Source organism: Henckelia pumila, chromosome 4, assembly GCF_033568475.1.
Source record: "Henckelia pumila isolate YLH828 chromosome 4, ASM3356847v2, whole genome shotgun sequence".
Taxonomy (NCBI): Eukaryota; Viridiplantae; Streptophyta; class Magnoliopsida; order Lamiales; family Gesneriaceae; genus Henckelia; species Henckelia pumila.
In genome coordinates this window covers 141,951,891-141,976,879 of record NC_133123.1, presented here as the reverse complement: position 1 = coordinate 141,976,879, position 24,989 = coordinate 141,951,891, and the positions used below count along the sequence as shown (strand labels likewise).

Genomic DNA, 24,989 nt, shown 5'->3' with positions numbered 1-24,989 from the left:
CATTTGCAAATTAATCAATCATAACCTAATCTGATCCAATAATTAGGCGGTTTAAAATGCAATTTCGTAGAAAGATACAAAATAAATTTTGATTTTAATATTGGAGATATATGTACGTTAAAAGACTTTGGATCTTTTTGGAGTATATAGATCGATTTTCTTGGCTAAATAGTATAATATATGAAGTTAATTAGATACAACAAAATTGTGTCACAAGCACTTTCAACATAAAAGTTTGAAAAGAAAGATGAAAGGGAGGTGTAGAAGGAAGAAAAAACATCTCCAAGTAAACATATTCCTCGATCATTAATCATTTGTTTTGATCTTTCTTCACTCGATCTGTTTCCATTTTACACATATCACCATCAAAATCTTGATCCCAAGCTTCAACCAATTTGCTGAATCTCATCTTCGATCCTTCGTTTTCGGAACCAAATGACATCGAACTTTTATCCCTTTAAAAAGCATTGACACTCTCTAGTTCATAAATCCATGCATTTTCCTGATTCTTGAAAATGAAAATAAGATTAATCAACCTCGTACAGTTGCTGGGATTTGTTCTGTCGATTGTTCAATGTATTCTAGCTTCGTGCAACCAAACATGCGGCGTCCAAAAACTTCACTTCCCCTTCGGCTTCTCAGCCGGCTGCAAAATCCAACTAAGCTGCAGCTCAAACGGAACGGTACACCTCGCCGGCGGTTTCCCGGTTCAGTCCGTCACGTCCGACACCATCTTGCTCACAGTTCCGGCGATTTGCGGTCGACCCGTTGAGGCGGTGCGCAGCCTGTTTACACCGAACTACGCGCCAACTTCACATAACGCGATACTCCTGCAGAACTGCAGCGGGCAGCGTACGTCGTGCTTCATCCCGACGACGATGGTGCAGACCCACTTCGAGCTGCTCGACTGCAATGCGAAGAACGACACCATAAGCTGCTACTCGGAGGAGGAAAATCGGAGCTCGTTTATAAATTACGACAAGTTGAGGGGGATCGGTTGCAGGTCTATGTTCTCTGCCATCTCGATGGAGTCTTTCGGGAACAGCTCCTCCGTGTCTTTGGATGTTCAGATCGTGAGACTGGAGTGGTGGATTCTGGGAGGATGTCGGTGTGCTGAGAATGCGAGGTGTGTTCGGGTCGAGTCGACGCCGGTCGAAGGGAATCCTCCGGGTTACAGGTGCCAATGCGCGGAGGGATTCGCCGGAGATGGATTCATCGACGGATTGGGTTGCTGGAAAGGTAAAAGCTCAGCTTCTCCTTTCGTCTCTTCATTTTACTTTTTTTTCACTTTATTTTCGTTAGATTCTTGCTTCTTTCTTTTTTTTTCGATCATAATTTTCGTTAAACTAAAAGAAAAATGAAGTGTGACAACCACGATTCTTAAAACATCAATCAAAGAATTTAGAATCGTAAATAAATTTAATATTTAGAATTAGAAAATAATATAAGAGGTTTTCATATTTTTAAAATATTTATTTAAATATAATATAGTAAGATATGTAAACAATCATAGTTACTAAAACAATTGATGGGCATTTCTTGCAAAAATTATTGGGGAAAAAAATAAAGTGGTTCAAGTGGAGCAAAGAGAAACATAATCATGGTCGGCATTATAAAATTTGTTATATTCTTTAAATTTGACAGCTTTCTATGGCTAATATCATTTTGGTTGCATATTCGGTCAGAGTGACCCACTATGTAGCCTAATGTGCCAAATTTTTCTTTCAGTGTTCCGTTGTGGAACAATCATATTTTTATAAAATTTTGGTTTAAATTATACTATGAACAAGTCCCACGAATCTTTGGCAGTTACATCCTCAAGATAGTAGAAATGGACTCATCTGTTATCTATTATTCCTAAAAACCTCTATCGGATTTTCTCACGTTACAATATGAAACTAATCACTCCTCCAATTTAGGTTGTGAAAAAAATTATTTTTTATCTTAAAGTTGTTACATTTCGATGTATATATTCAGTATGATGTGAGAACTATTTGCAGAACTAGTCAAAACTCTATTGTTAGAATGAACTTCAAAACTTTTGGATATTAACCTTATGTACACAAACAGAATCATTAGGATGCAATCCCTCAAAGTACATGAACGGCAGATGCGGCGGAACAACAAGAATTGGAGTTCTAGTAGGAGGTAATGATGAATCACTCCATTTCTTTCTGGCCGTGTCGAATCCATCACATGAGCAGTTGGCCGCTATATCGTGTTTGGATATAGAAGTTGTTAAAAAGAATCATTTTCAACATTAATGCTGGCTTTTGCTTTCCAGGAGTAGCTGCAGGTGCTTCACTAATGACCGGCTTTGGCCTCATCTTCTGTTTTATACGGAAAAGATCCAAACTGAGAAGCAGAAGCAGGAAAAGCCGCCGGCTTTGCAAAGGCGCCGGTATTACCATTCCTGTTCACCCCTACAAAGAAATTGAGAAAGCCGCGGATTCCTTCTCTAACAAAAGAAGGCTCGGGACAGGGGCCTATGGAACAGTTTACTCCGGAAAACTGAACGATGAATGGGTCGCCATCAAGAGAATCAAGCAAAGAGATGCAGATGGCATCGAACAAGTCATAAACGAGATCAAACTCCTGTCCTCAGTAAGCCATCCGAACCTAGTTCGACTCCTAGGTTGCTCCATCGAACACGAAGAGCAGATTCTTGTCTATGAGTTCATGCCTAATGGAACCTTATCCCAGCATCTCCAAAGAGAAAAAGGCAATGGGCTTCCATGGCCAGTTCGTTTAACTATTGCCTCGGAAACAGCTCAGGCTATTTCTTATCTCCACAATGCAATGCACCCACCTATTTATCATAGGGATATAAAATCAAGCAACATACTACTAGACTACAACTACAAGTCCAAAGTAGCTGACTTTGGGCTTTCAAGATTAGGCATGATCGAGTCGTCCCACATCTCAACTGCCCCTCAGGGCACCCCTGGGTATCTCGACCCTCAGTATCATCAGGATTTTCATTTGTCCGATAAGAGCGATGTATATAGTTTAGGAGTCGTTCTTATTGAGATCATAACATCTCTGAGAGCCGTGGATTTCAGTCGCCCTCAGAACGAAGTAAATCTGGCTTCATTAGCTGTGGACAGGATTGGAAGAGGCTGTCTAAGCGAGATAATCGACCCGTCCCTCGAACTAAACTTTGATCCGTGGACAGTTTCATCGGTGCACAAAGTGGCTGAATTGGCATTCAGATGCCTGGCGTTTCACAGGGACATGAGGCCTTCAATGATGGAAGTTGCCATTGAATTGGAACAGATTAGGCTGAGTAGATGGTCAAACTCAGATGAGACGTCTTCATGTTCTTCTTCTTCGAATTTAAGCGAAAAACCATTGAAACAGATGGTATTGAAGGAGGTATTGAGTTGCAGCGGTCCTTTCAGTGGCACGAATTCGTCGGATACTGTTGCAGATTTCTCTCCATTTTCAGTAGAGGATTCTTGGCAAAGTGATCAGAGCTCGCCTTCATCAAATAGTTTGCTGAATCATTTCAAAAGCTGAACACTTGGGGGTCTAATTTTCTTAAATGTTGATCATATTTCGAATGAACTCGTGTACTATATACTATAAGGGAGTTCATTTAAATAAATTCGAATAGATATTATAAAACTTTTTGGTCAGATGTCAATTTCATGCTGGTGAGGAGTGAGGACATATTATTATATAATTATACATAAACTTTTTTTAAAAAACAGAAAAGAAAGAGTACCCAGGGTGAGGGATGAGACTATGCTCCACCAGGTGTGCTACACCTGGTGGAGCTAAGCCCTTGGATCAAGGGAGGACCCACATGATTACATGTGGGTCTCACATATTTTCATGTGAGTCCTATTGATCCAAGGGCTATGTTGCATCTGGAGAAGAATTTCAGGTGCAGCATAGTCTCATCCATTAATTTGACCCATTAATTTGAGATTAAAGAACGGATCCTGCGATCAAAGTGATAATGAACCTGAATTGCGATCACCCATCTAATCAACCACAAAATTATTCAACCGATCGGGGACCTCAAAATATAGTGCACATTGATAGAATACTTCTTGTCTTGTAGGCACAAATGGCATTTAAGACACTATATGTTTTATCTCATCAAAGTGCGCCAACATTTGTTGCTATACTTGGAACTGTAGATGCTTTTGGATACAGAAATGGACCAAATTGTGTCGCCTCAACATCTTGAGGGGCAACACAAATTGGTTCATTTGAAGGCGCCAAATATGTCACATGTACACCCACTAGACGCTAGCAGTTGGCACATAAATCGACAATAAATTAAGGCAATAATTCTTGTTTTTTTGTTATAATTTATTTGCAAAAATATATCACTCTTGCCACCATCTGATTTAATTAATAGTATTGAAATTATATTGGGCAGACTGTATTCTATTACTGCACTTTAAAAACGTGTTGATAAATGTGCTAGGTTTTAGTTTTCAGAGAGATATTACTATAAATTGGTGTCTACCATAGTCCATACATGCATGCTGATTAATTTATATTATCCACCAAATATTTCTAAAAGAATTAATATCCTCTATATTTTATTATTATTATTTTTTACATAGTTGTCTAAGAAAAATTTTAAAATAAATGTATTTTTTTCCTGTTCAAACTCATAAGCAAAAATTTTAGACTTATAAAAAAAAAAAAGTCATTTCATCGCATTGGTAACATGAATCAAGTTCTAATATAACTTCGATTTCCTTTATTTCTCTTGAGTTATAATTTTTATAGATTTATTTTCATGACTTGAGTTATAATTTTTATGGATTGATATTAAATATTTTCACCCACTAACCTAACCCGAACCCAACTAAGTATGTTGGAGGGGATTTTATAATTGGTATCAAACTCAATCATTTAAAATTTGAGCATTTGATGTAAGATGAATTAAAAATCATCGAAAAAATTTCATTTTCGGATGTCCTTCAAGAATATTATCCTAAAAACAATATGAAGTTTCCGATATTTCAAAGAGTCTATTAGCTCCAACAAGTCAAACATTAATGATCCTATGAATGAAAATTTAACATGCATGTGGCATGCAGCGCTACAATTTTCATTCGTGTATTTAATGTGGTCCGATTATAATTACGAAAGAGCAAAATTATAGACAATAATTATCTTTGGAGAGGACCTCCAACCGAACAAAAGCATACAATTAAGACCGGAACATTAGGAGAAAACCGAAAACTCGGCCCGGTCTAGGAACTTGCTGGCTGGAACGACGTGATGTCTACGGAGGAGCCGAGCGTCGACGTACCGACCTGAACGTCGAAGGAATCGTAACGACGAAACAGCTCCACCACCAGCAACCTCGCCCCCATCACCACGAAGTTCTTCCCCGCACATTGCTTGTTCCCGATCGTGGGCGACTCTGTTTCCGGTCCATTGGACCACAGCACGTGCTTCAAAAGTTTCTCCCCTTCTTCACCCACGAACCGGTCCGGTACGAACTCCTCCGGCCGATCGAATATCTTGGGGTCCTTGGTAGCAAACGGCTGGTACCCGAACATCATCTCACCCGCTTTCACCTGAAAGGACGCCTCGTGTGACTCGATCACCAAGTCACGCTTGGCCTTGGCGTACTGCAGGGGAACGGGAGGCTGGATGCGCAGCACTTCGTACACCACGGATTTCATCAACGGCATACTTTCCATGGCCGCCATGGTGAGTTTTCCGCCGCTGGATTTGATGGCTGATCGGATTTCTTGGGCTAGTTCCGCTTGCAGCTTGGCTCCAGCTTGGCCAACCAGGCTCACAATGCTTGGGAACAAGATTTTGAATCCACCGTAGGAATTGAAGCACGTGGCGAACAAGAGATTGTGGCAAGCCTCCTCCCGAGAAAGGCCGTCCTTTTCTGCTTGGTCGAGGATTGGGCCGGAGTATTGGTAGAAGAAATCGTACAGCCTCTGGTAATCACTCTTGATTAAAGATGGTGGCAAGCTAAATGTGTGGAGAAGGAGGTCGTCTAAAACTTTGGGCAAACCAAGAGTTAGTATTGGGTGTAAGTTGAATAGCACCCATTTGACGATGATCCCTGGCGCGTCGGTTCCGAGCTTGGTGTCTTTTGGGTCCACGCCGTAAAATGCTCTGGCCAAGAAATTGAACGCCGTCTGATCATTGGCGTCGCCGAAGCTTGCTTTTCCGTTTTTCGCCAAATCCTTCTCCAAGCCCTCGAACAACTCTGTGTAGGCTTTGCTGAATTCCGGGATGATTGCTTCCCGACGATAAGTGAGCAAGAAAAACAACAGGTTCTTGAGCTTTGTGTGGTTGGGTTCGGAAGGGTCGAGATAGGAAAGGATTCTGTAGCCGCCGGTGAGCTCGGTGGAGGGCATGTACGTGCCCGTGAAAAGATCCTTCTTTTCGACTACACTGGTGTCGAAAAGGATCGGAAAACTCCTGCCGTCGAGCAAGATGATGACGTTTGAGGCTGATGAAATGAAGGGCCCCGGCGGCATGTTACTTCTGAAGACGGTTGACTGATATTTCTCCACTCTCGACTTGAAGAATTCTTCCCTGCCTTGATTATAGAAATAATCTTGCCTGTCTTTCCAGGGACCAACAAATGGAAGCCCATAGTCTCCGGGGATTTCTTTGATAGGAAGCTTGGTGGGCGTCGATGGATCACCTGCAACAGTGTCTAGTTCCGACAAGGCGGCGGCGGCGATGAACGGCTGCGCGGAGAATGTACGCCGTTTCGAAATCTTATTAGGAGCTGCAGGAAGTTTTGGTGAGAGATTTTGAACTGGAAATTGGATGTAGGAAGAAGAGAAAGATGCTATAGAAGAGGAAGCCATGGCCAATTAATGTGAGGTTTTTGACTGTCAATTATTGTGAAGCTGACGATGCCACTGTGGAAAAAGCATTATTTTATACTAAAAATTTGAGTTTTTTTATTATTTTTATTTTTGACGTACTAAATATTTGAGTTGGAACGTGGCCAAATGCATCATTTCAAGTTCAACCCAAAAAACAACAGTTATTAATTATTGTTATATTTTTCTGCCTCCTAAAATAAGAAATCAAACTGTGTAGTATTTAAATATTGATAATATTCAATTTGTAATTGAAAGGGCCCGTGTCCTGATTTAATATTTAATAATCAAACAATCAGGATTAATTAATGTAAACAGCGAAAACGAGTTAAAAATTTACGTTTGGGCCTACAAAAATTTCGGCATGACCTATTCGTAAATAGGACATCCCAAAAACCTGTACAACACAACCAGCAATATATATTCGAAAATAGAGTCACAACTCCAATTAACAAACCTATAGCCGCACTGGCCAGGACTAAACACATGCAGAGCCGGCAAGGCTCGATCACACAAATAACAATTCAAAACAAGGTCCAAAACTATTTATACAGATACACAGGGCATCACCCCGTCAAATATAAAACTCGCTAAACTGATATATATACATATATCTGGGAACTCGACTCTACGCTCGCCTCACTGGGTACCACTAGATGACGCTCCACCAGAGGCGTCAAATCCCCCTGGATAACCTGCTATGGAATCACAAACAACCACAGCATAAAAAGAAAACAGGGGTCGGACCCCAGTACGACGAACTATAAAAATTACGACAAATATAACTGACATGAATAAAATCAAGTACAATGCAATGAAATGCAATGTAATGCGTGACAGGTATCAATGAAATAAGGGATACCAAAAGGAGTCCAAATAATCGTATCACAATAACTCAGTGGCCACCCGTGCCAGGAACGCAGCAGACCACGAATCATCACTGCTAATCCATACACGTAGCATCGGAGGGTGACAGGAGCGACCCGTCCAGCCTCATGCTGTCATCAGGAGTGTCGTACGTAGCATCGGAGGGCAACAGGAGCTACCTGTCCGTGCCTCATGCTATCTCAGGAGTGCACTAAAACAATGTCACTCGCTCCATGATGACTCAATACATCTCAAGAGATCAATATCAATAGCAATCAAAGGAGTCAAGGCTCAACGTGCTATGTAAACTTGTAAATGAGTGAAGTAAATCATATAATCCACGTAAGCACATAAAACACATTATCACTCATTACAATATACTTAATATCATTACATGCCATTATAGGTGTCGTAATATAAACAGCTCATACGTACCTCAATCGACACTTAATTACCACAGAAATATCTCAAGTATTTCTCGGATATTCCAATCCCAAATTTTCAGAATCTGTAATTCCAGAAAAATTGCTCATAAATCCTAAAATTCATATTTAATATTAAAACATCCTATCAATGACCAAATATCGAATATACGACTCTAAAAGTCAAAATACCCCAAGTAGAACAATCTGAATTTTCCGAAAATTCCTACAAATTTCGAAAATTCGCATTTATATTTTCTAGAGCATCTAAACACTCAATTAATGAATAATCAACACTTAAATTCGAAAATCCCCAATATAAATAAATCTGGAAATTCGAAATAAATCCCAAATAAATTCTGAAAAATATCGAATACCTTCAATCGACTTCGATATAATACCTACAACCAATAATAAATCAAATATCAATTATCGGATGTCAATTGAATCGAAATACCCAAAATTCGAAACCCTAAATTCAAAATTATACCTCAAAGCTTGGAATTAAAGGGTTAAACGACTACCACCACCTACCCCTAAACTCCGGCGACGATCGGCGGCGGCGAACGGCGGCGAATGGCGGCGGCTGGTGCGACGGGTTTTCGGAAATATATTTACTTTTGAAATCCAGCCAAAAACGAAGGAGATACGGACAATTGAAGAAATGAAGAAATTGAAAAACAAAGAAACAGAAGAAACAGAAGAAACGAGGAAGAGAGAGACGGTGGAGAGAGAGATATTATGATATATATATTATATATGTATATATAGATATGTATTAGTTTAATGTGTGTCTTATTTTATTCATTCGGGGTTCAAACTGGACCCGGTTCGAGTTATTTCAACTCCTGTGTGCTCTATAAATAACATATTCATTTAATATCGTCTATAAACCGATATTTATAAATACATATTTTTAACACACAAATTAATTAATATATAATATCGGGTCCTTACATTTCTCCCCCTCTAAAAAGAAGATTTCGTCCTCGAAATCAAACACACATCAAACTTATATACATAGTGGTCAAGCATCTACCACTGATAGTACATAGGAAAATCAGAGTACATGGAATAATTCATGACATTGTCAAACAAATGAGGCCATTCTTGACGCATTCGAGACTCCAATTCCCATGTAGCTTCTTCTCTCCCATGTCTACTCCATTCCACCATAACCAAAGGAATCGTCTTGTTCCTCAGTTGCTTTTCTTTACGATCAAGAATCTGCACTGGATACTCAACATAGCTAAGGGAACTATCCAACTCCACATCATCAGCCCTCAAGATATGAGAAGGATCTGGTTCATACTTCCGCAGCATAGATACGTGAAATACATCATGTATCACAGACAAACTCTGCGGCAAGTTCAAACGATACGCTAAAATACCAATCTTCTCAACAATCTCGTATGGACCGATATAACGAGGAGCTAATTTCCCTTTACGCCCAAATCTCATAGTACCACGAAATGGTGATACTTTCAAGAAAACAAAATCGCCAACCTGAAATTTTAAAGGTCTACGTCTATTATTAGCATAGCTGGCTTGACGATCCTGGGCTGCTTTCATTCTTTTCCTGATCAGGTCAACTTTTTCTTTCATCTCTTGAATAAACTCTGGTCCTGACAATTGTCGTTCTCCTACTTCTTCCCAACATATCGGAGATCTACATTTTCTGCCATACAAGGCTTCAAATGGTGCCATCCCGATAGATACGTGGTAACTGTTATTGTAAGAGAATTCCACCAGAGCTAAAGATTCTTGCCAACCTCCACTAAAATCCATCACAACAGCTCGTAATAAATCTTCAAGTGTCTGAATAGTCCTTTCAGATTGACCATCTGTCTGTGGATGATAGGCAGTACTCATGGCCAATTTAGAACCTAAAGCTGATTGCAAACTAGACCAAAACTTAGAAGTAAATCTGGTATCACGGTCTGATACTATAGTAACTGGCACACCATGCAATCGCACTATCTGATCAATATACATTTTCGCCATTTTCGTATATGTCCAAGTACGATCATATGGAATAAAATGGGCAGATTTAGACAATCTATCCACAATAACCCAAATGGCATCACAACCACGATTAGATCGAGGTAGGTGTGTCACGAAATCCATAGTAATGTGTTCCCAATTCCACTGTGGTACTTCAAGACTAAGTAACATACCACCTGGTCTCATTCTTTCAGCCTTAACTTGTTGACACGTCAAACACTTAGCCACAAAATCAGAAATATCATTCTTCATACCTTCCCACCAGTAATGGGCTTTCAAGATATGATACATCTTTCTAATTCCAGGATGTACACTATGTCGACTACAATGAGCTTCTCGTAGTATATCGTCTTTCAAATCTATCAAATTCGGAACCACAAGTCTACCATTATAACGCAAACATCCATCAGAAGCAACAAGAAATTTCCCTGACTGACCAGCTGGAGTTAATTCTTTCAAATGATGAATATATGGATCAATCTTTTGTGCTGCTTTGATTTTCGAAATTATTCGTGGTTCAACTTGTATAGATGAAACTATGAAATGATTACCTTTAGCTCGATAAGTCCATCCTGAAGTTCCCAAATGCTCATGAACTTTAGAAATAGTTAAAGATGCCAACATCTTAGTATGAACTTTTCTGCTCAAAGCATCTGCAACTTGATTCACGTTTCCTGGCTGGTATTGAATATCACAGTCAAAATCCTTAAGCAGTTCCAGCCATCGACGTTGTCTCATATTCAAATCAGACTGTGTGAATAAATATTTCAGACTCTTATGATCGGAATAAATCACAAACTGCTCACCGTACAGATAATGACGCCATATTTTCAATGCATGCACAATGGCAGCCAATTCTAAATCATGAACTGGATAACGAGTCTCATGTGGTTTCAATTGACGAGATGCATACGCAATCACGCGTCCATTTTGCATCAAAACACAACCCAGTCCATTCAAAGAAGCATCTGTACAGACAACAAATCCACCTGAGCCTGAAGGTAATGCTAGTACTGGAGCCGTAGTCAATTTCTCTTTCAAAGTCTGAAAACTAGCTTCACATTCCTCAGTCCACACAAAACGTCGATCTTTTTGCGTCAATATAGTCATAGGCCTAGCTATTTCAGAAAATCCCTTGATGAAACGCCTGTAATATCCAGCCAAACCCAAAAAGCTACGAATCTCAGAGACATTGGTTGGTCGAGACCAATTAAGAACAGCTTCAATTTTACTAGGATCGACAGATACCCCTTGTGCTGATATCACATGTCCTAGAAATAATACTCTGTCCAGCCAAAATTCACACTTCGAAAACTTAGCATATAATTGTGATGTTCTGAGTGTCTGAAGAACTAATGTTAAATGTTCTTTATGCTCCTTCCTTGACTTAGAATAAATCAAAATGTCATCAATGAAAACGATAACAAATCGATCTATAAACTCCCGAAACACACGATTCATTAAATCCATAAAAACCGCTGGAGCATTAGTCAACCCGAAAGGCACAACTAAGAATTCATAATGTCCGTAACGCGTTCGAAATGCTGTCTTGGAAACATCTTCCTCTCGAACTCGAAGTTGATGATATCCGGAACGAAGATCAATTTTAGAATATACAGATGTACCCTGCAACTGATCAAACAAATCATCAATTCGTGGCAAAGGATACTTATTCTTCACAGTAGCCTGGTTCAATTGCCGATAATCGATGCACATTCTCATCGTTCCGTCTTTCTTCTTCACAAACAAGACTGGAGCACCCCAAGGTGATACACTTGGTCTAATATAACCTTTTTCCAGCAAATCTTGCAATTGCGTCTTGAGTTCTTTCAATTCTGCTGGAGCTAATCGATATGGAGCTCGAAAAATAGGACTTGTCCCTGGCATTAATTCAATGCTAAGATCTATTTCCCTTTGAGGCGGAAAACCCGGAATCTCATCAGGAAATACATCAGTAAAATCCTTAACGACAGGAATATCTGAAACTTTCAATTTCTCTTCCTTCGTCGCATCTAGAGCATAAATCATAAATCCTTCATTTCCTATCGACAATAATCTAAACATTTCCATTGCCGATACTAATGGAATGCGAGATTGTGAATCACTACCATAAAAATTCCACTTATTGCCATAATACGGTCTAAATCTCACAATGCCATGGAAACAATCAACAGTAGCTCTATAATTCATCAGTGTATCCATACCCAAGATACAGTCAAAATCAGACATAGCTAGTTTGATTAGATTGGTTATCATGATCTTATCCTCAAATCTAATCACACAATTCAAAACTATCTCATTAGACATCAAGAAAACACCAGCAGGAGTAGCAACAGACACAGTATCCAATAACGGAGTAAAAGCAATCTCATGCTCATCAGCAAATGTAACAGATAAAAATGAATGAGATGCTCCTGTGTCTATCAAGATACGTGCAGGATACTCAAAAATATAACAAATACCTGCAATAACTCCCCCAGGTGCATCTTGTGCCTGATCCTGAGTCATAGCATGGACTTGAGCCTGCTGTGGACCTGGAAAACGCTGCTGACTCTGAGGAGATGGATACCTAGGCTGCTGAGTGGACTGTCCTGGAATATAAGGCTGTGTAGGAGCAAACTGTGGTACAGGAGCATATGGTCTGAATGATGGTCGTCCAGGAAACTGGCCAAACTGTTGTGGCTGAAATTGCTGTCTTCCAGCATTTGGACATACTCGAGACGAATGTCCAGCCTGCCCACAAGTATAACAAGTTCCTGGAAATCCTGTACAATGTGCACTCAAATGCTTACCACCACATCTGTCACAGTATACCCTACCAGACGATCCAACTGAACTTCCACCACGACTACCACTGGAACTGGAGGAACTAGACTGTGGTTTCTTTTTAAATGGTTTCCCCTTAGCTTTAAACCAAGGCCTTTTCGCTTGCTGAGAAGATTGAATAGGCTGATATGAAGGTAAACCCATTGGTGTCTGTGAACTGCTTCCAGCTCCTTGAGGAACAGATGCTGGGATTGATTGTGGTTCACCCCTGAGTAGACTTGCTTCAATTTTCTTGGCCTTTTCTACTGCTTTCATATAAGTAGATGGAGTTCCAGTAGTTACCAACGTATGGATCGTTCGTGTAAGCCCCTTCAGAAAATGTGAAAGCTTTGATCGATCATTCTTTGCAACATGTGGGACATAAGGCAAAAGAGCAGAAAATTGAGAAGCATATTCAGCAACAGATTTATTGCCTTGCACCAACAGATTAAATTCATCTTCTTTAGCAGAATAATAAGATGGTGGTGCATATTCTTGTGCAAACTGCTTACAAAATACTTCCCATGTGATCTTTTCACCAGAATCAGAAAGTGTTTCTGCTGTCGTTTCCCACCACAGTTGCGCTCGGTCTTTCAGCTGAAAAGGAACTAACTTCAGTCGAATGTCATCAGGATATTCTAGTCCATTAAACATATTGTTGAGACTTTTCAACCAACTAGCAGCTTTCTCACTTCCTTCATTGCCAAAGAACTTTTGCGGACGCAACTCCTGAAATTGAGAAATTATTAATCGAATTCCTCCCATTTTCTCTGTCAATTGGGCTACTGGATCAGACTCAGCCTGAATCGCTTTTCCTTTGTCAGGATTCACCCGTGGTTGTTGTTCCATCTCTAATTCCACATCTTTCGGAGGCTGAACAGCTGGTCGACCACGTCTTCCCCTGACAATATCATCAAGATTTCTAACATTTTCCGCTGCAGACTCTTCTACAACTTCCTTCCCTTTTCTACCTCTTCCTCCTGGTGCCATTCTACAAGACACAAGGATAGTTCTAATAGAATTCATAAACTAATTCTAAAGCCAAGAACTACTGGTTCTAACAAATACGTTCAAAAATAAACACCACAAGTAAGTCACGTAAGAACAAGTAGTCACACACATACGCAACCAATTTGTTAGTGTCTAAACTCGAGTGTCCTAGACTCTAGTTCGAGCATATCCCAGTATACGCTCTGATACCAAATGAAAGGGCCCGTGTCCTGATTTAATATTTAATAATCAAACAACCAGGATTAATTAATGTAAACAGCGAAAACGAGTTAAAAATTTACGTTTGGGCCTACAGAAATTTCGGCATGACCTATTCGTAAATAGGACATCCCAAAAACCTGTACAACACAACCAGCAATATATATTCGAAAATAGAGTCACAACTCCAATTAACAAACCTATAGCCGCACTGGCCAGGACTAAACACATGCAGAGCCGGCAAGGCTCGATCACACAAATAACAATTCAAAACAAGGTCCAAAACTATTTATACAGATACACAGGGCATCACCCCGGCAAATATAAAACTCGCTAAACTGATATATATACATATATCTGGGAACTCGACTCTACGCTCGCCTCACTGGGTACCACTAGATGACGCTCCACCAGATGCATCAAATCCCCCTGGATAACCTGCTATGGAATCACAAACAACCACAGCATAAAAAGAAACAGGGATCGGACCCCAGTACGACGAACTATAAAAATTACGACAAATATAACTGACATGAATAAAATCAAGTACAATGCAATGAAATGCAATGTAATGCGTGACAGGTATCAATGAAATAAGGGATACCAAAAGGAGTCCAAATAATCGTATCACAATAAACTCAGTGGCCACCCGTGCCAGGAACGCAGCAGACCTCGAATCATCACTGCTAATCCATACACGTAGCATCGGAGGGTGACAGGAGCGACCCGTCCAGCCTCATGCTGTCATCAGGAGTGTCGTACGTAGCATCGGAGGGCAACAGAAGCTACCTGTCCGTGCCTCATGCTATCTCAGGAGTGCACTAAAACAATGTCACTCGCTCCATGATGACTCAATACATCTCAAGAGATCAATATCAATAGCAATCAAAGGAGTCAAGGCTCAACGTGCTATGTAAACTTGTAAATGAGTGAAGTAAATCATATAATCCACGTAAGCACATAAAACACATTATCACTCATTACAATATACTTAATATCATTACATGCCATTATAGGTGTCGTAATATAAACAGCTCATACGTACCTCAATCGACACTTAATTACCACAGTTTCTCGGATATTCCAATCCCAAATTTTCAGAATCTGTAATTCCAGAAAAATTGCTCATAAATCCTAAAATTCATATTTAATATTAAAACATCCTATCAATGACCAAATATCGAATATACGACTCTAAAAGTCAAAATACCCCAAGTAGAACAATCTGAATTTTCCGAAAATTCCTACAAATTTCGAAAATTCGCATTTATATTTTCTAGAGCATCTAAACACTCAATTAATGAATAATCAACACTTAAATTCGAAAATTCCCAATATAAATAAATCTGGAAATTCGAAATAAATCCCAAATAAATTCTGAAAAATATCGAATACCTTCAATCGACTTCGATATAATACCTACAACCAATAATAAATCAAATATCAATTATCGGATGTCAATTGAATCGAAATACCCAAAATTCGAAACCCTAAATTCAAAATTATACCTCAAAGCTTGGAATTAAAGGGTTAAACGACTACCACCACCTACCCCTAAACTCCGGCGACGATCGGCGGCGGCGAACGGCGGCGAATGGCGGCGGCTGGTGCGACGGGTTTTCGGAAATATATTTACTTTTGAAATCCAGCCAAAAACGAAGGAGATACGGACAATTGAAGAAATGAAGAAATTGAAAAACAAAGAAACAGAAGAAACAGAAGAAACGAGGAAGAGAGAGACGGTGGAGAGAGAGATATTATGATATATATATTATATGAGTAACACTCCTGTGCAACGGTCTCATTCGTGAGACGGGTCAACCCTATCCATATTTATAATAATAAGTAATACTTTTGACATAAAATGTAATACTTTTTAATGGATAACCCATATAAGAGACCCGTCACACGAATATGACCCGTGCAACGGTTGCATACAAGTGTTTGCCATATTATATATGTATATATAGATATGTATTAGTTTAATGTGTGTCTTATTTTATTCATTCGGGGTTCAAACTGGACCCGGTTCGAGTTATTTCAACTCCTGTGTGCTCTATAAATAACATATTCATTTAATATCGTCTATAAACCGATATTTATAAATACATATTTTTAACACACAAATTAATTAATATATAATATCGGGTCCTTACAGTAATATAATTGAAATAATTAATTTAATTTTCTCACTAGTTCTCCTTATATTTTTCATGATTGTAAAATTTAAATAATCTACATTAAAATCGGCTGAAAACACTATCAAAATAAATTTGGTTTAAGACTCATGTTTTTAAGTTAAGGCCACTGTTTCTCGTAGGATGAGTTTATCCTCCTCCTACTTTGATTTCGGATGCAACCCAATTATTTTAATAATATCGTTATTTTCATGAGTAACGTGTTGCAATATATGGTAGGATTTAAAACCGACCATCTAAGTTTAAAAAGTGAACTTCTTAAAAAACGTGAATAATTTAGTTAAATGAAATGTTCCATGCAGAAAATGGCAACTCGATACATATCTATTCTATAAGCAAACAACTCAATATTTTTCAAAATTTATAGTTTTGCTTTTCAAAATTGTTATATCGTATCCCCCTCTATATATATATATATAAAAAGATATATCGATGTACCATTTTCATGAGTCTGAATATATATATATATATATATATATATATATATATATATATATATATAGGAACTCACCAAGGAATTGGTGGTATTAGTTCAATAATTTATATACATATTTCGTAAATTAAATATTAATTACTATTAAAATTTAAATATATAAACCATTTCTGGTAGTCACCAATCCATTTATTCTTTCTGAATAAACCAAAACTCGATTTTGGAAGGAAACCATTTTTTTCATGGAAATATCCCCCAAAAGATAATACGGATATTTCCTTTTTATAGATATTCCAATTTGTTGGCGTGGAAAATGACTGGCGGCGGAGGAAGGACAGGCCCACGTGCTTCTTTAATATTTTAAGATTTTAAAATATTTATATATTATTTTGTTCGAAAAAATATATATATATATATTATTATTTCTAAAATAAAATCATAATGCCAATTTCCCGGTACCCGCGATTCTTAATTTAAGTCCCGGTATTTTAGCATATACAAGTACAAAATAGTAGATTAAATTATGCAATATTTTAATATTGCACAACACAGACTAAAGTGAAGGAAAATTACAAAACAAAAATTCTATATTAAGAATAATTTTAAAAATGTTGTGAAAAGTAAAAATTTATGGTAAAAACTAAAAACTCTAAAACTCAAAATATATATGAAACCAAACATTTATAAAATCTTCTCTCTAAACTTATGTTATTTCTTCACAAATGTTGAGGTCTATGTATAGATCCTCAATTGAGAAATGTCCAAAAATAAATATGTCATCAATTACATAATCAAAAATTAAAATATCATCACATCACCATCACAATAATTTTCAATCTAATTTTAATATATAATTTCCAATACTCCCCCTTGTGATGATGATCGTGATATTACGTGTTTGTATACTGCCTCGTTAAAAACCTTACTAGGAAAAATCCAGTGGAATAAAAATCATAGCAAAAAAAAAAGAGTGCAGCCACGTAAACTCCCCCTCATGTTAATACGATCGATTCTTCACATACGCTGTAGATTTCTCATTCCAATATTATATATATGCTTTCTGAATATTGCCGTAGAAAGCGTCTTTGTGAAGAGATCTGATGAGTTCTCACTTGATTGAATGTAACAGATATCAATATCTTTATTCTTCTCAAGCTCTTGAGTGTAGGCAAAGAACTTTGGAGGGATATGTTTGGTTCTGTCACTTTTGATGTATCCTTCTTTCATTTGAGCAATACATGCAGCATTATCTTCATACAACGTCACATGATTCTTGTTTACTGATAATCCACAAGAATTTTGGATATGTTGTGTCATTGATTTTAGCCAAACACATTCACGACTTGCTTTATGTAGCGCAATAATCTCGGCGTGATTTGATGAAGTTGTTACTAGTGTTTGTTTCTGTGAACGCCAAGAAATTGTTGTGCCTCCACGAGTAAATACATATCCGATTTGGGAACGTGCCTTATGTGAATCAGATAAATATCCAGCATCAGCATAACCAATGATACTTTGATTGATGTCTTTTGAGTACAAAAGTCCCAAATCTGTCGTTTCTCGTAGATAACGGAATATATGTTTAGTTCCATTCCAGTGCCTCTTTGTTGGATATGAACTGAATCTTGCTAATAAATTTACAGCAAAAGATATATCAGGTCTAGTGCAATTTTCCAGATACATAAGGGCACCAATGACACTTAGATATGGTACTTCTGGACCAAGAATAATTTCATCATCTTCACATGGACGGAATGGATCATTTTCTATGTTTAATGATCTTACAACCATTGGAGTACTTAATGGATTTGATTTATCCATATTAAAACGTTTAAGGATCTTTTCTGTATAATTTGCCCGGTGAAAAAAAATTCCACATTTTTTTTGTTCAATTTGCAAACCTAAGCAATACTTGGTTTTTCCAAGATCCTTCATTTCGAATTCTTCTTTCAAGTACATCATAACTTCTTGAATTTCTTTATTTGTTCCAATGATATTTAAATCATCAACATATACAACAATAATTACACATCCGAATGTTGTTTTCTTGATGAAAACATAAGGGCATATTGGATCATTTACATATCCCTTTTTCATCAAGTGCTCACTTAGCCGATTATACCACATTCGACCGGATTGCTTCAACCCATATAATGATCTTTGCAATTTTACAGAATAAAATTCTCTGGGTTTTGAACTTTTTGTTTCAGACATCTTAAATCCTTCAGGGATTTTCATGTATATATCACTATCAAGTGATCCGTATAAGTAAGCTATAACAACATCCATAAGACACATTTTCAAATTTTCAGACACGGCCAAACTAATCAAATATCGAAACGTAATTGCATCCATAACAGGAGAATACGTTTCTTCATAATCAATTACAGGCCTTTGAAAAAAACCTTGTGCAACAAGTGTAGCAACCCTACCCGGATCCGCTAGCTAATCAGAGTTAAGAGCATAATTAAACATGCATTAAATAAATCGCTGCGGAAGACTTAAATAAAAATAGACTGGCAGAATACAACCGGTTAAACCAATTCGATTTATACAACCAAATCGAATAAATAACCTAAAGGTATAACCTACAGCTAATCCTGCTGTCTTCACTGGTCACTGGTTACTCCAAGCTCCGGGTGCTCAATCCTGTACCTATATCTGCCCCATCGAATGGGGTGTCCAAATACACAGAAAAGACTGGACGTGAGCTCTAAGCTCAATACGAAAGAGCTGGGTAAAACATACAAATATGATGCATGCAAATGATAAGGTATCCATATCTGGGATAACTGTATACAACTGCTCAGTAATGGCACCTAGGACATGAGTGGTACAACCCGGGGAGCAAACCCTGCGTACACTGCTCATTCCTACAGGACGTGGACTGTGTCCCCAGATGCTAACTACCCATGACCCGTCAGTCACTGGGCACTAGACATCACCCGTCCAGACAAGGCTGAGCGATCCTACATGGCTCATATCATAAGATGGACAGGCACAATATGATATGCACATGCTGCATAATAATATGACACACAAATGCAACATATAAGAATGCAAAACCCGCTGGTTATCTCAGTCTGTACTTACGTACCTTACTACAGGCAGTTCCTAGCAGTCCCACTCTAGGTTCCCAGCCTATATCAGCTCTACAATGCAAATACCCATGCATCAATAATTAAGCTCTAAAAGCCTTAACTAAGCTATTGCATACTCCTAAATAATTTAAGGAGACCATGACTATACCTGCGTCCGTCGTCAGCCCGCTGATGACAATTGCCTCAAAACTCAGGCACATCTTCGCCTCAACATCGGGATTGCTATGCCACTTCCGGATTCCCAATAGGATGCCTAGAACTCCCTAGATCTGAGTTAGAAGGCCTAGGAATTGAGAGAGGAAAAAGGAGAGGTGCGAGTTGAAAATGAAATTTCGGACCTCTATTTATAGGAGAAGTTCGGACCGTCCGAACTCGACTTCGGATCCTCCGAACTGGTTCGGATCCCCCGTTCCTGACTTCGGAGCCTTCGTTCCTGTTCGGAGCCTCCGATCCTGACTTCGGATCCTCCGAAGTCCCATCAATGATGTCACCCATGACGCATTATCTTCGGAGCCTCCGATCCGAGTTCGGATCCTTCGAACCCGTTCGGATCCTCCGATCTTTGGTTCGGATCCTCCGATCCAGTTCGGAGCCTCCTAACCCAGTTCGGAGCCTCCGAACCATCCGAACCCTCGGAACCTTCCCGACCATTTTCGAGTGTCCTGAATCCATTTCTGGACTCCGTTAACCTATTAGGAATTTCCTTAATCATTTTTTACTTAATATAAACATGATTACACGATTAATATACTCATTAATCGCTAATTCTGGATACGGGTCACTACATTCTCCCCCCCTTAGAAGATTTCATCCTCGAAATCTAGGGTAAAACCTCGAGAACGTACAAGAAACCCTTGCTCGAGTGTCTGGTCGAAATATCCTCCGACACACTCAGACTCCCGTCGAATTCTCTGCAAGTTTCATTAATGCTGAACCGCATTAACATTTTCCTAGCTGAAAACCACTACGTTACTTGATGACAACCAATATTCCTTGACACTAATGTATCGCAGCACTGATACATCTTTCACTCGGACCACGATCTTCCTGACCACGAAGGATGCAAACACCCATTTGATCAAGATCATCATCTCAAAGGAAATATTATACTGACGAAGACCAAGTAATAACCTGACTGGTTTATGACAATCGTCGAATCACTAATCAAAACTAACCATCTAATGGTTCCAAAAGTTCCCGGTGCTCAACACCTCTAGTTAGGAAAACACTAATCCCCAACATTGTGCTGACACATTCTAACATGAATCTCGCTTTAGGATAATCCAGTTGACTCAAGTCTATACTTCAACGTAACTGCTCACAATGTTCCCTAGACTGGTTACCCTCCCCACTCTCCCTGAAGCACAACCGGCTTCCCAAGGAATATTGGGAACTTAAACCATCATGTCTAGTACATTCTGCTGTCCACGTTTCTTAGTATAACCTCAACACTGTGCCCTGATGATAATTATCATCACTTGCAATTCATGACGCTACGTCATCTCCTAGCCATTGGCCTGCAAAGTCACGCATACATTGCAATAGAAGTTATTACACCTCTGATGATCTACATCACCTCACCCATAGGTTATTCATCCATGAATCCCAATCGTTGGACATCCTCCTGATAGTTATACATACTCGCAATCACTGTACGCTCATCAAGACTAAGGCAAGCTCCCAACAATATGCTCGACTGGGACATTCCACAGTGCACAGACATATGGAAACTCTTCCTATTCCGTCTCGAAACTCGACAGTTATTGCACCTGGTATAACTCAACTCAGAGTCTCTGATAATACCATAAGCTCATACCAACCTCCCAAGGTTGAACATACTAATCCTGGAACTAAATCCCAACGGATTCTCAATAGTCAAACCGCTCCCTTGCCGAACGCATCAGTCTCAGCACTGAACGATCTAATTCGTCGATTCCCTAGTCAATCCTGGGAAATACTTGTGCTCGAAGTAACTTGCCACCCGATGCACATCCGAATATCGTCCATTGCTAAAGCACAATATCCTTGACGAATGGTCCGCACTGATGTGGCTTGTCGACTGGAAAGAACAAACTTGATCCGTCACGATCTTGCGAAATCTTCGACCCCAAAGGTAAACCTCGTTGGCTACTAAGTCGATCTTTGACTATCTCTGTCATTTCAGAGACATCGTTCATCACACGCTAGAAGACTAGTGACACCTCCTGCTAGACCTCGAGGATCAGATCCTAGTTAATGTCGCACAGATCAGACAACTGATGTTTTCTTGCTAATGTCCATTAGCATTTCCAACTACTCGTCGGATCCAACCACAACGGTACACATAGATGCCCTCACTAAACCGAAATGTCCGGTCAACAATCTTCACTATTGTTGTTCAATGGAAAACTCTCACATGAAATAACAACATGATCCTTTCCTGACCTATTGCTATCACTAAGCAATTGATTGGACCAATATCAGCTTCCTTCTTAACAAGAATGCACTATACTGGAAACTACCAACTCCCTTGCTTGTCTCCACTGTCAAGTTAGCACCTAACTTGACCATACAAGTCAATTGCAATCTTTCGATAGATTCGTCTCTGGAAAACCTAGAGATTCTAAATCATCCAAGTTGTCGAATGCTTTGAGACTGTACCAGGTACTCATCTCCTAAGCACTAAGCGACAAAATACTACCCCAAGTATTCTTCGATTGCTCTATCCAAATCATTACTGATTGGATTTACCCTATCGATCTCGTCGAACTACTGATGTTCGCGCTCATTCGATCATACAACCACTGATCATCTAAACCTACATGGCTCGGTCAATAACTATGACTCAGCTGCCACACAAAAAACCATTTCCAAACGGTGTTAGATCACAGTACATAAGTAGTTTACTTGGCACAAGTCCTGCGCCTTTTCAGCACTACTAACCGCTGCTTCGTATTCTGAACTTAATCATCCCAACTGATATGAATTCTTAATGTATGGAAGGCAAACACGACTATATTAAAATCGTACCCTCAATCCAATAACAAAAGAAATCAAGAAATTTCCCGATCTTGAAAACAAGTAAAAAAAAATTTTGGATTAACCACCTCTAGCTTACAACGAAACTAGCAACAATAATCATGAAGAAAACAATTGATCACAACGGGACCTTCAAAAAACCTGTTTCTGACAACCCACGAGGATAATCAATCGACAAACGCCACAAAGTTGAAAACTTTGATAAGTTTGATTTTTGGGTAAGCAAAAGCTTAATAAAATTCTAGAGAGAATTTTTTATTGAGTAATCAATAATCTGAAATCTTAATTGTTATATTTAATAATGAATGTATATGTTGTATTTATAATACAACTACAAAATAATAAAAGATATCGCAAAATAATTCAAAATATAGCTAAAGATATCAAAGATATCTCCTAAAAGTTTCCTAGTAGGAATAAAACTCTCAAAAATAGAAAATAATGCCAAAATATCAAAAAGTCTCGCACACACACAAAACACCGAACTGTGTGAGAGAGAGTGCAGGCGCGGGCGCGTGTGGGTAGGCGCGGGCGCGCATAGGACTCTGTCCTGAAATCTTAAAAACAACGGATCAGGCGCGGGCGCGCGTGGGCAGGCGCGGGCGCGCATAAGGTCCTGTCTGCCATGCGCGGGTGCGCGTCAATGAGGCGCGGGCGCGCATACCTCTCGGGTCTTGTCACCTATTTTTATGTTTTCTTTGATATTTCCTCTACTCTCTTGAATTTTTTGGACTTCAATAAGATTATAACATCCCTCCAAATGATCTTCAAGCATTCCAATGTCCATTATCAATGATTGAAGCGCATCTTTGAATTTCTTAGCACGTCCTCTCGTAATCGGTCCTCTTGGCATCTCCAACGGATCCTTAATCACTTGATCAACAGGAGAGCTATCCATGATCGCATCATCCTCCCCTTCTTGAAAAGGATTTGTCCTCAAATCTTGATCATCTCCTACATCAAATGGAGACAAATCAGAAACATTGAAAGTAGCACTGACGTTATACTCACCTGGTAGATCTAATTTGTAGGCATTATCATTGATCCGCTCCACGACTTGGAAAGGTCCGTCGCCTTTAGGTAACAATTTAGAACGCCGCTTCTCTGGAAAACGCTCCTTCCTCAAGTGCAACCAAACCCAATCACCCGGTTCAAATACAACCTTCTTTTTACCTTTATTTGCTTGTTTTGTGTATTGCAAGTTATTTTTCTCAATGTTCGCTTTCACCTTCTCATGCAAATTTCTCACAAACTCAGCCTTTTTCTTTCCATCCATACTAACCCTTTCACTCATAGGCAAAGACATCAAATCCAACGGGGTTAAAGGATTAAAACCATACACAATTTCAAATGGTGAAAATTTTGTAGTAGAATGCACACTACGATTATATGCAAACTCCACAAATGGCAAACATTCTTCCCAACTCTTCAAATTCTTTTTAATTATAGCACGCAACAAAGTTCCTAATGTCCTATTAACAACCTCAGTTTGACCATCCGTTTGAGGATGACATGTAGTCGAAAACAGTAATTTAGTACCAAGCTTGCACCATAATTTTTTCCAAAAGTAACTCAAGAAATGAGTATCTCTATCAGAAACAATACTCCTAGGCATGCCATGCAATCTAACAATTTCATTAAAGAACAAGTCCGCAACGTGAGATGCATCATCAGATTTATGACAAGCAATAAAATGAGCCATTTTCGAAAATCTATCAACCACCACAAACACAGAATCCCTCCCCTTCTTAGATCTTGGTAATCCTAAAACAAAATCCATCGAAATATCTACCCATGGTTCACTAGGAACAGGAAGTGGGGTATACAATCCATGCGGTTGTGTCTTAGACTTAGCTTTCCTACAAGTCACACATCTCTCACAAATACTCTCAACATCATGCTTCATATGTGGCCAATAAAAATGTTCATGCAAAGTATCATAAGTTTTAGCCACACCAAAATGCCCCATCAAACCACCCCCATGTGATTTCCTAACAAGTAATTCACGTATGGACGATTTAGGAACACACAATTTATCTTCCTTAAATAGATATCCATCATGCATGAAAAATTTATTCTTCGGACCATGCAAACAT

At 38.9% G+C, this 24,989-nt stretch overlaps 2 protein-coding genes and 1 pseudogene across 2 annotated transcripts; 1 reads left to right on the top strand and 2 right to left on the bottom strand.

Annotated features, from left to right (window-relative positions):
* Positions 1–195: 195 nt before the first annotated feature.
* LOC140863721 (wall-associated receptor kinase-like 14) lies at positions 196–3,651 on the top strand. Its single transcript, XM_073267340.1, has 3 exons — positions 196–1,239; positions 2,071–2,148; positions 2,285–3,651. The coding sequence occupies exons 1-3, from the start codon at positions 516–518 to the stop codon at positions 3,517–3,519; spliced, it is 2,037 nt and encodes a 678-aa protein (XP_073123441.1). The 5' UTR covers positions 196–515; the 3' UTR covers positions 3,520–3,651.
* A 1,435-nt stretch (positions 3,652–5,086) lies between these two features.
* Positions 5,087–6,850, bottom strand: LOC140864409 (allene oxide synthase 2, chloroplastic-like). Its single transcript, XM_073268581.1, has one exon. The coding sequence runs from the start codon at positions 6,816–6,818 to the stop codon at positions 5,223–5,225; it is 1,596 nt and encodes a 531-aa protein (XP_073124682.1). The 5' UTR covers positions 6,819–6,850; the 3' UTR covers positions 5,087–5,222.
* Positions 6,851–9,152: 2,302 nt separating this feature from the next.
* LOC140861923 (uncharacterized) overlaps positions 9,153–24,989 on the bottom strand; it is a 28,139-nt pseudogene continuing 12,302 nt past the window's right edge.

What these genes read in the sequence shown, in the direction of transcription:
- LOC140863721 (XM_073267340.1), top strand. Translation starts at nt 516, where the DNA reads ATGAAAATAAGATTAATCAACCTCGTACAGTTGCTGGGATTTGTTCTG. An exon ending in CGGATTGGGTTGCTGGAAAG is followed by an intron (nt 1,240 to 2,070) that starts GTAAAAGCTCAG and finishes GTACACAAACAG; the next exon opens with AATCATTAGGATGCAATCCC. An exon ending in AATTGGAGTTCTAGTAGGAG is followed by an intron (nt 2,149 to 2,284) that starts GTAATGATGAAT and finishes TTTGCTTTCCAG; the next exon opens with GAGTAGCTGCAGGTGCTTCA.
- LOC140864409 (XM_073268581.1), bottom strand. Translation starts at nt 6,818, where the DNA reads ATGGCTTCCTCTTCTATAGCATCTTTCTCTTCTTCCTACATCCAATTT.